General features: G+C 41.0%; 1 protein-coding gene across 1 annotated transcript; it reads left to right on the plus strand.

Annotated features, from left to right (window-relative positions):
* Window positions 1-11,062: 11,062 nt before the first annotated feature.
* LOC6542643 (kappaPI-actitoxin-Avd3c) lies at window positions 11,063-11,452 on the plus strand. Its single transcript, XM_001969209.3, has 2 exons — window positions 11,063-11,144; window positions 11,209-11,452. The coding sequence occupies exons 1-2, from the start codon at window positions 11,066-11,068 to the stop codon at window positions 11,406-11,408; spliced, it is 279 nt and encodes a 92-aa protein (XP_001969245.1). The 5' UTR covers window positions 11,063-11,065; the 3' UTR covers window positions 11,409-11,452.
* The last annotated feature ends 5,313 nt before the right edge of the window (window positions 11,453-16,765 follow it).

Below are 16,765 nucleotides of genomic sequence, written 5' to 3' on the forward strand. Positions count from 1 at the left end.
AAACAACTTTTTGCAAACACAAACAAAACATGTTTGACAAATTAGCTACATTAACTAGAAATTAAAAAGCTTTCAGCAATTAAGAAAATATTTAGCTGGGATTTAAATAAATATATTATTAGTTGTAGAACCGTTTTAAATTGCCTCGAGTCTCGTTTCTCTTTGTCTCTAGGCTTTTGGCTTATCCACGGCGCTAATCTTTGGCAATTTATCAACAGCAATCACAATTGGCTTATTGACTAGTAGCGCCTTATATTTAGGCAAACAGTTATTTATCAGAGAATGATGTCTAAATATACAGTATCATACAAATATATAATTTTTTTGCGAATTGTGTTTATAGAATTTTGATATATTTATCTTCAAGTTTTTGAACACTTTTTGTTTGGTTACTTTCTGCTTAGATGTTCCTTCATATTAAACTTGTGGTACAGTTATATCGTTCTCTCGCAATCGTATTCATTAAATGTTAATTTCTACATTTTCGTTTAATTATATAGTACGCTTGGGATAGCGGCTGCTCAGGCCGTAGAGCCAAAAAGTCATAGCCAAGTCGGCAAAGACGGGGCCGCCATTAACGCAAATGACTCTGCAAAATGGCGGCCGTATTAGGCAAGAAGCCCAGGCCAAAACCCAAGAGCCAGCACCAGTACCAGTAAAACTACCTTTGCCTCGACGTCCACCAGCCGCAGTAGGTTGGTCTAACCCAACCAGAAAATACGGACCCAGTCTGGTTTGACAAGCGCACGTTGATTGGGGCTGCGAGATTGGCAAACGGCAACAACTGTTGCCACGTTACCACCATGATGATGGTGGCGATGATGATGATGATTATGGCGATGATTAAGGTGACTTTGATGATGGAGGGAGTGCGCAGTTGCCGCCGCTGACAGTGATGACTGTCAAGAGCAATTAAAGTCAAACTCAAGTCCGGGCAACTTAGATTTTTCGCCGCCGCAAACGCAGCTGCGCATGGCCAGTGGACCATCCATCCATCCACCCATCCATCTATCCATCCATCGGGCTAGCCCCGGACGTGAGCTGTCGTCCAGCCGAATGCAAGCGCAGTACACTCAGAAAAATCGCCAATTTCGTTTTTATTTTAGAGCTAAGCGCAACAACCACAACTTTCTAACTGACCTCTTGGTATTGCGAGGTGTCCATAAGGTAAGATTCAAAATACCAGATTGTAATACAAAAATGTATATTTCTTGCCTAAAAAATAGTATTTCGTATTACAAAATATTGAGAAGAAAATGTTGTCTTTATTTTCAAATAAAACACGTTATTTTTCACCTTAAAGATATATCACACATATTGTTATTGGATGTAGATTGGTATCTATTTAGAGGCGTTGTAAATTCCAAGTGCAGGTTCAACGGCAGCAGCAGATCCAAAACCTACAATTAACAAAGGTAGCAGCAACAGCCGCAGCACAGCTACAGCAGCCTAAACTTAATTTCTTGAGTTTTCCACTTGAAAAACTATGTAATTTAGCACTTGAACAAGAAGCAGACGATGTGTTAAAAAGGAGGGCGGCAGCGAAGGTGGAAAAAAATGTAAAAAATAAAAAAAGGTAACTGGAGAAGTGCGTCATTGTCGTCATTATGATGATCATCATCGTCGGCTTGGACAACTCAATCAGCGTATAAATTTCTGCGTCTGCATTTTGTGTGTGACATGAAGTGTGCCCAATAATGAGCAATTAACGCCTTACAGCCCACTTTTTTCATCATCACAGCTCACCAGCATCATCAGCTGGCGTACTGGCACTGGTACTCCATGGCTTTTTGATTGCCAAACGGTAGTTTTTTCCTCTCACACTTCAAATACTTCATGGCATACCATAGCAGTCCAAATGAATTGATGTGTGGAATATCTAGCCCCATCTCGATTTGACTGTGGTGCCCCCAACCCTCTCCGACGCCCAGTCGATGGAGGCGCGGCGGGTAGAAAGCAATTTTGTAGCGCCTTTTATCTGGCACCGCCAAGTCTTCAACACCTCTCGAGTGCGCCGCGAAGGAAACGCGAGGGGAAAAACAACAAGCCAAAACGAAAAAAAAACCAAAAACCAGCTGTAATAAGAAGTTGGTTAAAAACAGTAATAATAATAAAGAAAATCACCAAATCATCATCAACATCATCATCAGCATCCACGATCGCCGGCATCAAGCGATGAATCGATTTACACATCGTTGTCGGAATCTTGGGTTGCCTGCATCGGCCATCGAGTAAAACGATCAGGGAGTGCGAGGGCGGCTTTTAAAGTTGAGATCCTGAACTGGAAAAGGTGGTTTTTAAGCCGGCAAACTTATGAATTAGTGCTTTTAACTAAACTTATGTCTATTTTTATGGAATGCTTTCTTGAATTGGGCCTAACTTTGCCATACGCCACTACAAGCGAGCAAGCAAGTTTGTTGCCTAAGTTATTCGTTTTTAGGCTATGGCTGACTGCTCTCCGACACTTGATTTGCTGTGGGAGGAAAAGCGCCGACAAGCAAACGAGGCAACTGAGCTGGCGTATACCAGTTGAGATGTAATTAATGCTCAACAACTTCATCTTGATGAGCTGTTAATTAAAGTCGTCCGTTGGCCACTGCGAAGCCAACCTAAGCCGCTTAGAGCGAACAAGCCAGCGTGACCATTATTTCGCCAAATAAAAAGTGCTGGAAATTGGAAGCGTTGCAGAATTTGTCATTATTCGCTAAATACAGCTCAGAGCGAAGTGGAATGGAAGGAATACGGGGAAAGTGAGTCAAAGTCATTGGTGTTCTGGGCCCGATCTCTAATTGGCCGCCGATGTCTTTTTTTCGAGAGCCACTTCTGGGCTTTGGCCATCGCACATTTACTATTGTTTGCGGAGGCCACCGGGCCACCGAGCTTAGCAACGCTCCAGTGACACAGATATTACCGTGATTGGCACGAAATTCATTTTGGACTATGACCGATTCGAGAAACCGCACGACCCATTGCAAAAGTCAGGCCTGGAGAAACTATGCGGCATCTGTCTTGGCCCAGAAAAACCACAGTGCAAAGTGCCCAGTGGCACTGGCTGCACGTAATTGCAGCTAAATCTAGGCATTTAAATCACATTTCCATGCGGCAGCCGGTGTCGATCCTCTGATCCTTTTCAACCAACAAGTGCTGCCACACAGCTGCTGGTATTGCCAACCGCAAATTATGCGCAAATGAATTGGCAAGCAAAAAATGTGAACGCAAAGAGCTGCTGGAAAGAAGGGTTTTGCGGCGGGACCTCTATAATTTATTCGATGCACCCTTAACCGCAACAGATTGCAAGTTGCGGCCTAAAGTCGGCTCAAGACCTAGACTCGCAATCTGTCATGTGCGTGGGTGACAAAAGTTGAGCCCTACAGCAGATACTAGATCGGTAGAAATGGTTTTCTGCACATTTGTCAATGTTTTCACATCTATTTAAATTCTTATTTTTTTATATTCCTCTGGAATTTCCACCACTTTGTACCATTCAAGAAGTTGAATTTCACCCTTTTTTGTTCAATAATTCCGTGTCTTTCCAGCGCTGATACATTTTCATTGCCTCTCCCCAATTGGCGTTTCCCCGCAACCATATATTAAGCATTCACAGTTCATTCCTAATGAAGTGACAACAACCATAACTAAGTGGGCGTTCAGGATTGTTATTTGATTTTATTGTTTCTGGCGAACGTGCCAAAAGCTAACAGTTAATCTGGGGCCACAGTTTCCTCCCCTCGGAGGCACGGCCATGGCAAATTAAATCAAATGAAAAGTCAAACCCATAAACACATGCTACGCGGCAGCGAAGCACCCACATTTAGCCAGTCCTCCGATTTCCACCCTCTGGGAAAACAGTTGCGAGGGTTGCTAGGCCAAACCCTCCATCGCTGGGCCAGAAACAATTGCGATACATTTTGGCTAAATTTATGCACCCCTTTGCACCTTACACTTGTCATTTTTTACGGCCCATCGGCCCATCGAAACGAGGGGTGCCAAGTGGCAAAGTGGTAAAAAACGGGGCTCAGCAACTGCGGTAATTTGAGCGGATCAAGCCGACTGCTGATGCTCCCAGGCTAATGCCACTAAATGACCTCAAAGCCGCTCATCGATATATCACTTGATTTCGGTGTCGGATTCAATTTGGCAGGATTTAGTTATTTCGAACAGTTGCGGGCGGATTTGAACGGATTTCTCGCCGATTTGTGCCGGCAGAGTAATGATCATAACTTATGCTTAAAAAATATATTTCTACACTTTCCCCAACTGACTTTTCCGACTGGCTTATAATTACTTTCATGAAAACGGCATCAGATGATTTCAGAAAAACTGAAATTGCCCCAACGAGAAACCAACGAAATGAGTGAGACATTTATATTAATGTCCAAATTACAAAGCCAGCTAAAAGTGCGGTACATTTTTCCAAATACCAAGTGCAACAATCCGAAACTCGAAATTTTCCTTTTTTTGTCGGGAAGTTGTGGGCGCAAATGCAAAGGGACAGAAAATACTGATAAATGAGCAGGGTAAATGTGAAAATAATGACTCCAGCCCTATATAGCAATGATTTTAGCTGAAGCCGAAGCTGAGGCACAGATATACAGTTCTACCAGGCCGCCAATCTGATTGATGAACGGACATTAGGGCGGTAGTTAGGTGGGTAGGTAGGTAGGAGCCTCAAGGGGTCGGAAAGTGTTAAAAAATGGTGAGTGATGATGCGCTCTAATTGCATGCATCGATGCAATCACCCAAAGTGTTCCATCCCGGGCCTCGCAATTAAATGGAGTCTTCGTGTTTGAGATACGCAGCATCCACAGCTCAAGTTGCGTAGATGAGTGCTGCAGATAGCTACGCATAGACGTCGAAATGTCTGACTCAGATGCAGAACCCAGATCGGGATCGCTCACATTTGTGCGCCGCTAATTTCGGATTTTATTAAACGGTCATCGCAGCGCATATAAAAATCGGTATTCCTACTCATCTTTTCTCACTCATACCATTTTTGAATATCATCGTAAATAATTAAACATGCCGGGCACGTCGTTTTGGGTCTGCGCCATAGGAAAAAAGAAAAAAACTCACATACACATATATGAAGTACTCATATTTAATTTCAATTTCATGTCACAGACTTCCAGATGCTGCAGATAATTATTATGCCGACTGCATTAGAGTTCTGCGCTGAAAGCTCCATTCCAACAGCCAATGCCAATTGCAATTAAGTCAAGTGACCAGCGAAATCCGGCTAGAAATCGAACATCCTTCACGGATATTTTTGACTCCAAGAGCCAGATTTCTGAACTATTTCCTATTATTCGATTTATTTTTTCCTTTTTTATTTCTGCTTATTGTATTAATCACAAACCATTTTAAAATGCCTCTTGCCTTTTCGACAAGCAGCAAATTAACTTAATTTTATTCAATTGCCGCCGGGCTGGGCGCAACAAGTCTCTTGGCGGAAAGGAAAAGTCTTCAAATTAAGTGGATGCACTGGCAAATGTGCAACAAAGTCAGGGAAACACAGTTCTGCGTGTTCTGTGCGGGAATCGAGGCAGGGCACTGGGCCAAAAGGCAGTTCAAAAGCTGGCGGGAAAAACAAAATTGACAACGCGCCGCAAAATTCAATTACTTATTCATGTATGCAGAAGGAAGCGCCAAATACGCAGCCAGAGCAACAACAGTGGCAGCAGCAACCACAAGTGGAGCCACGCCCCCTGACCCAGCCCACGTCCAGCCCCCACAGCCCGCCCAGCTCCCCACGAAAACGCCCCTTCTCGTTCTGACTGGGCGACTTGAAAGTCGTACAGTGGCACTAGCTGTGATACGAAATATTACACTCATTTCAGCAGAAAACAGTCTACAAAGTATATAAAAACCTTGGAAATCGTAGCCTTAACAAATGAGGAAGAGCAACCCCAAATTGATACACCATATATAAAATTGATACATTTATGGATGCATTTTTCCAATGAATGTTCTATGTACTACATTTAAATAAAAAGCATGCTTTAAAAAATGTAGCAACACTATTATAGTGTTTCTCCATATATTTTGGCCAACTTTAAGCTGTAACCCAGGTGCTGACCACTGTGCAGGGCATTTTTGGGGGTGAACTCCCCCTGGAACGCCCATTCTTGGCACTAGACAGCATTTGATTGTTTGCCGGAGCTCCGAGTATGTGCCGTGCCTGTGGGTTGGGTGCTGCTGTCAGTTATGCAAAATAGCTGACATGCCAAGGAAGCAGGGTCGCTCGACTCCTTCGCCCCACGGCGGCGGCTTATCTCGGGTGGCTTATTGATAAAGGCGGCGGAAGGGCTTGGACAGCCAAAAGGCGGCCGACGGAAGAAGCAGGCCGCAACAAAAGTATGCCGGGGAAAAACGAAAGTCTTCTGATTTCTTTGGATACTCGACATTTCTATTAGAAATGCCGCCAATGGTGCCCAAATAGATATGGATCCGAACGGAGAAGGAGTTTTGCGCGTGTTTATGTATCAATCAGAGGAGCGGATCCATTGGCATGATGCGGCACAATCCGAAGTAGCTGGAAATGGATCTGGGATCTAAAAACTGGGATCTGTGCAGATGGAGATGGGGATGGCGATGGCGATGGTGATGCACTGACTCAGCTGCGAGTTCTCTGCGATCATGAGAAAGACGAGATTAGCGCAACGAATTATGAAATTGAAATTACTCTAAAAAGTGTTTGGCGATCGAATGCGATACGAGTTCGAATCCGAAGACCAAGACTCAGCATATTTCAGTAATACAACCGAGTCATCATGGATCAAATACGCGGTGCCGACGCCAGATATTTGTGTTTACATGTATATACATAACTGGGGGCCCATCCTCTCGAGATGCGCTAATCTCGTAGGGAGAGGAGTCCCCGCCATCTTGGCCAATCCAATCCACTCCACTTTGATCTAATTAATCAACATTCAGCGGCAAAGAGTGTCAAATAGTTCGGGGGTCGCCTTTGTAATTGCTACCATTTGAAATGGAAATCGATGTCGATGTGGAATATCGCCAGTGCCTCGCCCAGTCGACTGTCGACTGTCGACTGTCGCTTGTGGATTGTGTGTCAACTGCGACACGGACGGTGACTGTCACCTCGCGTTGAGGTGACTGCAATCGATCATGGCTCCAGTGGTCCATGGGCCCTGGCCTCCACTCCAAACGGGTGTCTTTGTGGCCCCAGTTTCTGATTAGCCGCCGCATTTATCCGGCATTCCACGCTTGACATTTTTCCGGGGCCCAAACAGCTCCATTGTCGGCCAATTAAACGCTTACCAAACTGATTGTACCAAGCGATACGGATTCAGATCGGGCCAAAAACGCACCGAGTACAGTGTAAATTTGCTGGAGTTACATGAGATATTAAATGTATCAGCACGCTAATTTGGGCAAATTATGATTTAAGTGGCCGTAGTTATTGTAAGCGACGCACTACTTCATTTTGTGAATTATGGGTCACGTAAATGCATTTGATCACACATAAGTTTATTTTAACATCATAAACATCATTGGACACCAATAAAATAGTTTTTCTAAGCGAAACATTTCGATGTGACTCATTTAGTATTCCACGCCCTTTGCCAATTAACCACCAAATGAATCTTTTATCCAAAAGAAATCGTAAGTTGAGCCGGACAAACATTTTCGTTGGCACCTTCCTTGACCATTTTGGTTGGCGTCACCTGTCCATCGCACGTTCGAAGCTGTCGCTGGTGCGTTAAAAATGATTAATTAAGGCATTTGAAAATCATTTGTCATTCTTAATTTATTAATTAATTAGAATTGCCCAACACGTACATTGACACCTGAAGCGGACTCGAAACTCCAGCTCCGAGTCCCTCATCGGGGATGTCCGACTGGTAATGCGATATGGAACCGGTTCGGGACTGCCCAAAGATACAGATACTGCCTCAAGCCAAGCAATGCATTGCAGTGTAAAGATATTACCCACGCGAACTATGTTTTACCTTCAATTTGAAATTTAAAATATAAATACAAGCTGCAATATGGCGGCTATATTAGATTAGGTGTTCCGTTTAGTTGTATAAAACAAAGCTAATAGATAATCGCACATTTATACATATAGATATTCGTTATTTTCCTTGTACAAACAGAAATATTTTAAAAACGTAGTTAATGTAACATGTATGTATGTCAATATTCAATTCCCAGCTAGCAATTTGAAAATAACGTACATTTGCGTATTTTTACGTTACCACCCCGACTTCTACACATGTCAGTAGTTGCCACACAGATTACTACAAATTTCAAGAGCTGCCATACCGATTTCAACACATTACGAGCTTTCATCCATTTTTATACACACATGCGTATCGTTGGCGTCCTTAGAAAACGGTGTGGCAACGCTTGACTTTAAAAAAATGATGAGGGCAGCGACCGAATTCCTTAGAAATCAGGATGGCAATTGCGAAAATACTGAAAAAGTACTGCAAAAGTACGCTTCTTTTAAAATGCGATGCAGGAAATACATATTTGGTTTGAGTATCCACTAGCTTCTTCGATGGTTTGACACTTGGCTTAAACGTTTTATTGGTTCATGTCGCTGATAACATTATTAGTTATAACGAACATTTAATACCCTAACCGTACCGATGTTTCTTGCGCAGAGAGGACATCTCTAGTCCTATAAATGAGCAGGATTAGGAAGTAGTCAAAATAGGCAAGTTCGGACAGCGAATGCTTAAGGCATCCGTCTGAGGCAGCGTTGTCCATCCTTAAGATATTTATCTATGTTTTATTACATCGAGAAGCATAAGCACTTGGGCCGGCACTTCGTCAAGGGACATTCAATCACGTTCTAGCCTTTAGCGCTGATGAGCAAATAAAACTATAATCGCTTCATTCATTATGCGCAGTCACAGAAGCGCGATTGTAATGCGCCTTGATTCGCTTCGATTTACGATCTCGACGCACAATGGATCACCGATAGCCATAAGGAAGTCCAGATCTGACAGCAGCTGCCCCTCCGATTTATGTTTTTATAGCTAAATGATAAATGTAGACGCCCAGCTCGGAGAAACAAACGCTTAGTTGTCAGTTTGAAGGCCCTTCGGTGGCACCATCATCAATTCCGCAAATCCACCGATCGAGAACACTCGTAGTCACTTCTGCGTAGCTCCCTTCTGCGGTTTTTGGATCCCTATTTCCTGAGTTGCCCAGCATTATTAAGACATTAACGATAAGATTTTCAAGTTTCAGCTTAGCTTGCACAGCATGTACTCTAACTATTATTATTTAATGGTATTTCTTTGAGCAATTCAAATGCTTACGACTTTACGAGTTGATTCAATCGCCTTAAAGAACTGTCAAATCATTCAAATAAATGGGCCCCCTGCTTCCCACACCCCCAACTCGGCGGTGTTTGTATAGTCGTGAGGCACTAAACAAAGAAATCTAATAAAAACATATATAGAAAATCAATGAAAATATTTCGTATTGACTTTTATGCGAGCGGCGCTAAGAATATCCAAGACAATGGTTTATTAATTAAATTATTACTTATTGATTAGGAGATATTAATCAAAATAATTTTTGTAAATGTCATTTAGAGTAAAAGATTGTCGTATACATCTTCAGTATGTTAAAATTACCTCAGCTCTAGCGGGGAATTACTTTCACTTAGGTATAAGCACTATTAATACAATTTGAAAGAAAACACTAAATTTATATAATTTTCTGCTGTTGCCAAATTTGGAAAAAACAAGAAAATTCGCCATTTTATGGCAAGTTGACAAATAGACGCCAATAAAATAAATCAACAGAATTTGGGCAGCTTTGAGAATCTCGAAAGTGAGTTAGCAACAGAAATCTTTAAAGTTTGCCAAACTTATATGTTCAGATAATAATAAAACCACCTTCTCAAGCGATTATCAACAGTTATACAGATATTGCATTTTTGACGGGCGATACATTCATTTGATAAACGTATGTGGCATTTTAATGGCACTGAATTCAGGAGTAGGTGTCAGTCATGAATATAAGTTCTCGCTCAAACTTTCTCCCATATGAAAAACCAAGAGCACCGGTGTAACCTTTAAGTCGGTCGTATCCAATGCATCCGAAGGTGCCAGCTGCAGTGATCTGGAGCTCGACTCGTGGCAGCTGGGGCGTATGATTGATGGGATGATGACACCACTGCCAAGTTGGTGGTAAATCACAGTTAGAGACAAAGGCGCAACCGTTACGAATCGCCAATGGCAATCAATCATCGCTGCCATCGATATCCATTTGGATGTAGATAACTTTCTGCGTCAAAGAGTTGGCGTTGGCAGACGAATCGGTGCCAAGTCGTGTGATTTCGATTGCCCAGAGAAGATGGACAATAAAATGCTGATCGTTATGGATACTTGGCATCACAAGCCGAGCATTTCCATTAGGCTTATGTCAGGCTTAAAGATTCTGTCCCGCTTTTAGGGTACCTGCTTTGAAGTTAAAGCCACGATTGGTGGGCGTTACACGGCTCATCGTATTTTATTTTTATTTAACTTGCTTATTAAAGCTAATTCTGCCGCATTTCGGGAATTTATATGTCCACTTTCAAAAAGATTCGATTATATTAATTGAGAATACTGTGTTTTAGGCAGTCATAAATCGACAGAACGTTTTAGCTTCAGAACTGACATATCTTTGATCTGTATATAAATTTTGTCCACATTTTGGTTAACTGAATAAATTTACTTGTTTCATCAATATTACTTTTCGACTATGACAGTGAACATTACAAAACAGTAAATTGTGGATACGAAATTTACTCGAGTTTATAATAATACAGTAGCTGAACAATGGTTTTACCTACAATATAAATAAACATTCGTATTGTTAAATGGCACATGAAAAACATGGAAATTACGTTCAATGAACTAAAATTAATGATCAGTATGAGTATCTGTTTAATTGAATTTGCTTTATATTCCGCCTATTGAAAATTTGGCACGTGTTATTGCACTTTTTAAACGTTTTTGAATGTTCAGGTTGTTCCTATATAAGCGTCAGTTTTAAGAAACAGTTTAAGTCGTTAATTCGAAGAGATACAATTAATATGAAACTCTTTTTGATCCTGTCCAGTCTGGTCCTCTATGTGGCGCTCAGCTCTGCCCAGTCCTGTCCAGGACTTCCAGGTGAGTTGAATGTTTGGTAATTTAGGGAATGTAGCTTATTAATGTTTAAATATTTTCCAAATAGGCTTCCAGAACTGCTTGAACGGCAAGGACGAAGGAGTTGAACGCGCAAGGCATTGCAATAGTGATCCCAATCCAGAGATGTGGTACTATAACCAAAATCGAAATAGGTGCATCAAGATGAAGTACCTGGGCTGTAAGGGCAACCGCAATCGCTATTGCAAGTTGAAAGACTGTCAGCGGGCCTGCGTTCGACGATCCTAAGCAGTTAATGTATTCCAATTCCCCGGATGACGTGATGAATAAGAATCGTGTTTAATGTTATATAAAGAAATTGCAAGAAATTGCAGAAAATGTGCCAAACTAAAAGATTGTTTGCTTGTTTCAGCTTGGGAAAAAACCTTGGGCATGGGAAAATCCTATGACAGGAATCATAGGAGATCTCTTTAACTGGTTCGCCCCAAAATTGATCCCAGAAATTGTGGATGGTAAACCACCAAACCTCAAAAATGTTAGTGGCAAACAAAATCAATTGAAATACCAGACACTTGTGTAATCTCTTGCAGCACATCATGCTGCACCTAAATTAATCAGCACACCAACAATCGAAATAAAAGCAATTACAAGGAAAAACTCACGCAATGCAGTTTGACATTTAGCCGAATGTCTGAAAGAGATCCACCGATGCAAGCGCAATCAATCATTAGCATCTTTTCAGAAATTAATTCTCTCGTTTTTGTTGTCATGAAACAACGCCCTCGCAACTCGTGTATCGAATGCTGCCATTATGTCTGGGGCATATAGAAAATTGAATCGTTGTGCGGTGTGTGGCACGCATACAATTAACACAATTGAATGAATAATTAAATTGGAGAAAGACTTAAGCGACGAACTTTATGCCAACGCTGGATGGAATCGCGTGGAGTTCGAGGGAGCAGCCAGTAAGTAAGTCAGTCGTTCAGTTAGTCAGTCAGTCAGTCAGTCAGTCAGTCAATAAGGCAGTGAGCTTCCCACCAGCCAAAATGTTAAATTACAAAAGAGCAGACATTGCATGTGCTTTGCAGATTTGGTGAAGCTGCTGAAATGATGCCATCAGCGCCAACGAGCGACAACAATAGACAGTTCGGTACAGTAAAACCTTAAGAGCTTATCAGTTTTAAGATTTAAAAATGAAAAGTATACGACAACTGGGTACTCCAGCTGAACATCGTAGAAACTAGCATTAAACAAAAATGATTTATTTATATTTACTGAAACAGTTTAACTTTTGATTAAGTTATTTGTCTACCTCTGTTTCAATGCTTCTGCCCCAGTAACAAATTCTTTGTAGGCGGGGTTCACTGTACCCATCTGGGGTGTGGGCTGCTAGAGCGAGCAATGAAGGTGCCAGATACATAGTCGCTCCAGAGACAATTGTCTACTGAAGGATTACCCAACACCTGACCCGTCAACTCCCCCCTTTTGGCTCGCACTTAATGGAGCGCATAATTAACTAATGTAGGTGAATCAGCCTCCAAGACCCGTGGCACACATGAAGTGCGCAATTGTAATAGCTCTTGGATCCGGACCCCAAAACCCGCATTGGGCAACCCCAAAATCAAAGGTGTTTGGGTAAAGAGGAAGAAACGCCTACTTGGGCCGCATTCATTTATGGCAATTAACAGAGTGTTTAATTATGAACAACTGCCGTTCGGTGGGCAACATATAATATGGCCTTAAGCTCGATGTTTCCACATCTTAATTGGATTATACAATACTCGTACCAGCTAAACTAGGCTGAAACATGAAACATGTGGGTCAGAATAAAATAGAACAGCTAACTGTGCAGTCTCTGGTTTTACATTAATTAGTTTAAATGATATCAATCAATATCAGATTAGTTCCCAGCATAGAAATCGATTTCAGCATGTACTTTATGGTTTATTGATTAGATCATGGCACAACAAAGCTCACCTCACCCAGCTTTCTCGACTGGTCGGAAAAACAAGAAATTCGCATTTAACCATCTAACAACTGAAGTATTTTTCGCAGACCATTTACGGAGACCTAATGAATAACAGCCCAGCTCACCGAGTAACTGCCTTACTGGCACAGACTTTATGGCATGGTGAGTACTAAAGATGAAGAAACGTTGCGAAAGACACCAGCTAGTCCACAAATGAAAATGAATACTAGCGAAAACATGGCAAGGAAATAATAAAACTGCAAAATAAACTCACCGTTTGATTTCGAGAACAAATTCGAGGCTCAAAACACATGCTTCAATACCATGTCGACCATAATTCGAGTTTTATTCACATTGACTACTTTTCAGCCAGCCCCCAGTGATTTTCATGTAACTGGCATAAAATTATAAAATTCCATTGATTAATTGCTGACATGACAAATACGCTGCGTCTAAATGTGACACAAGTTGCGCGCCTCAAACTATAAGGAGGAGAATAAAATTAAAAAATTAGAAATACAAAAGTCTACTACAAAATAATGCCCACAATGGCAAAAACCACATCAGCAGCAGGCACAACAAACAATTTGTAATTAACACGCGTGGGTCTCAGACTGAGACGATCCAGCGAGCGAGAACAAATGATATAGAAATACATGAACAGGCTGAAATTCGAATTGATATTCACTTTTGCCACATGGTCCAGTTGCCATATAAGGCAGATCGATCCACTGACAGCCTTTGCCAAATCTACAGTTCCCAACGAAACTTTAAAGCTGGTAATAAGTACAACTCAGAAGCTTGATAAGATTCAATGAGAACCTTTTCTCACTTACAATTAAATGTCAACTGAAAGGGCAGAGTCTTATAGCCGTGAAACGCACTGTACGCTTTCCATAAATATTTGCGCTTCTCCGTAAAAACTTGAACTTGTCCAAAATCGTTTGACTGACTGATTTATACGAATTTTATTTATAGAATTTGGAAAGAACTAAACAGAACAAAAAACATTTACATGCCATGTAAATTGGCTGTCCGTGTCGGGCATTTATTTAATTATTTATTTATAATTAAATTGTTTATTTAGCGGCAGATGTGGTCTTTGCCATTTCGGTTCGCCAGGAAGCCAATTAGTTTAGCTTTATATGGCCTAAACTATTTGACGTTTCTTGCTGGCCGCATCTCTAAGCCGTTTTCCATATCGTCTGAAGATTTTTATCGCTTGATCTTTGGCTGAAGCCGTAGGAAATGTCAAATATCCACGATTTAAGTTAATTAAGTGATCGTCGAGAAGTCAAATGAACTTGAACTACGCAAAAAGGACAGGAAGGAAGTGCGAATGTTGATGATGGCCTGAACCATTCCGGCTGGAATTTTTTTTGTTCTGAGCTTATTTGGTGCTCAGGTATTGTAACTTAAATAAGCTAAAATTAAATGAAATTGTGCAAGGACTTGTTTGGTATAAGCGCTCTAATATTATACTCAAAATTTGTTTACCTTTTCCTTTCGCCTCAAATTCATATAATCTTTTCGCTGGCTCTTTTTCAATTTCCAAAGCGTTTTTTCAGCCGACTTCTGTCTTGTCAGTCAGCCCGAGACAACGCAATATTTTTTTGCCGGCTTAACTCTGGCATTCGCCGCTTTTGGGACCCCGTTTAATCTTTTGGCTGCAACATGTAATAGCTCTTTAAAAGGTTCAGAGCCCAAGCACACTCTCGACTCTTGAATTGGGTCAGCAAAGTGTTATGTATGCGACTAAGTATTTACTTATAGAGCATGTGAGCTGCAGACTCTAGTTTTGCCAACAACTTGGCTGCAAAGCCAACCTAGCTTGAAGGAAGGCTTTTGGGGCATGCCACACACATCAGGTACGGAGATGAACACTGATTAGCCGGAGTCAAAGTTTACGGGGGCTAATCGTGAGTCGAACCAAGTGAACTAACCGAAGCCGAAACCGAAACTTTTGGCAAATAGGCTTTGGCAAAAGCATGGCACAATATGACTCAATTTGTGGTGCGAAAGAGTTGGCTATTTAGAGTGTTACTATGGATTACAAGGTTTGCTTAAAACTCAATGCTTCCGTACTAAAAATCAGCCCTGAATCTATCATATCTTTTTTATAGCACTGGAACAATGATCCTGCATTGTAAGCAGATTCATAGTACCTATTTGTCTATCAGCCCACACTCCCAAAATGCGGCCAAGTCTAGCGCGTGGCCAAAGACGAGCGCCAATTAAATATTCAAAACATATTCCCACCATAAATGTCTCATAAATACCCGATTCCTTTTTTATGATTATCTTTTTTGACAAAAAGGGCACGTATCTTCGCCAAATGCAAATTGGGACGTAAATCAAACATAAATCCGCACCCGACAAGAAACACTTGTACGACTAAGTTATGCTAAATGTTAAACATGTTCAATAGCTAATATAAAGTAAAACTATAGTTTGTTTTAATAGTCAATACAGTGAATAAGATGCACAATTCGCAGAAAAATATAAGAATGACAAGCTAATGTATTAATTGATAAAAAATTGAAATTAATAATTAGCCAAGCGCTTCCTAAATCTCATTTTACCAAATCAGCTGGCTCACCTGGTTGAGTGGCGGCACCGGAAGCCTCTGGCAATCGGCAACAGGTGAACCTCTGCCCATTAGCAGGGCGTGTCTCCAAACCCAACTGAAAAAAGCAAATATTCAGCAAAAACATCATCTTCATGCTTTGCGGCTAATTAAACATTTTCTGTGTTTCCATACCCTTTTTTTGGGTACTTTGGTTTCATATATAGCACCAGAAATCATACAATTATTAGGCTTTCTGCAAAAACAAACTTTATAATCTAAGCAGATTTGTTAAATCATTTTGCATTAATATTTGGTAAATAATCATAGCTTGCTCTTAAATAAATACTACCAAGTACAACATTTCCTTGATGTTTTGAGAATGCACAAAAGAACTAATCTGTAAATAAATCTTTGTCGCACGCTGTAATTACCAAATTAAAACGCATTACTAATCAAATAGTAGTGAGAAGTAAATGCTGCTATATTGGCCTGAGATTAGAGCGTATTTAAACATTTAATTTCCCACAGTCTGGGTCTCTTGTTTGGGTCTTTTTTGGTTTTGTGTTTAGCAATTAGTCAGGCATGCACTGTCTACTCGAAATCAGGAAGATTGTCAAAACACGTACAACAATTTGTTTGAGGAAGCACCCAGGTGAACACACAAAAATTACTAGCTTACCTTTTTGGAGATTTCTTTTTGCATTTTGTTTTATTATGTTGATTTTTGTGTATATTTTGAAAAATATGTATGCGTGTGGCACGTGGTGGACCCAATGATGGACTGATATTATCGGTCACGCCCATTTGCTGCCCATTAGATGATGCATTAATGTGTGAAGCTTTGACTTTTTTGCCCTCAAGTCATTGCCATTTGAACTTGTATTAGCAAATAAACAGTTTATTAGTAGGAAATAAAACCTAACTACTCAACCAATCCCATTTTTTCCGACTTCGTCAAGTTTTAATAATATGCCTTGGCCAAAATGGATATCTTGCATTTCAGCAGGTAACACTTCTTCCCTTTTTTAGCAGCTACAATTTGCTAATGTAAAGAAATGATTGAGGGCCGAAAATGGAACTCTGAAAACGTTACAGACACAGGCAAAA

The sequence above is a fragment of the Drosophila erecta genome, unplaced genomic scaffold (genome assembly GCF_003286155.1).
Source record: "Drosophila erecta strain 14021-0224.00,06,07 unplaced genomic scaffold, DereRS2 tig00000055-arrow-pilon, whole genome shotgun sequence".
Lineage (NCBI taxonomy): Eukaryota > Metazoa > Arthropoda > Insecta > Diptera > Drosophilidae > Drosophila > Drosophila erecta.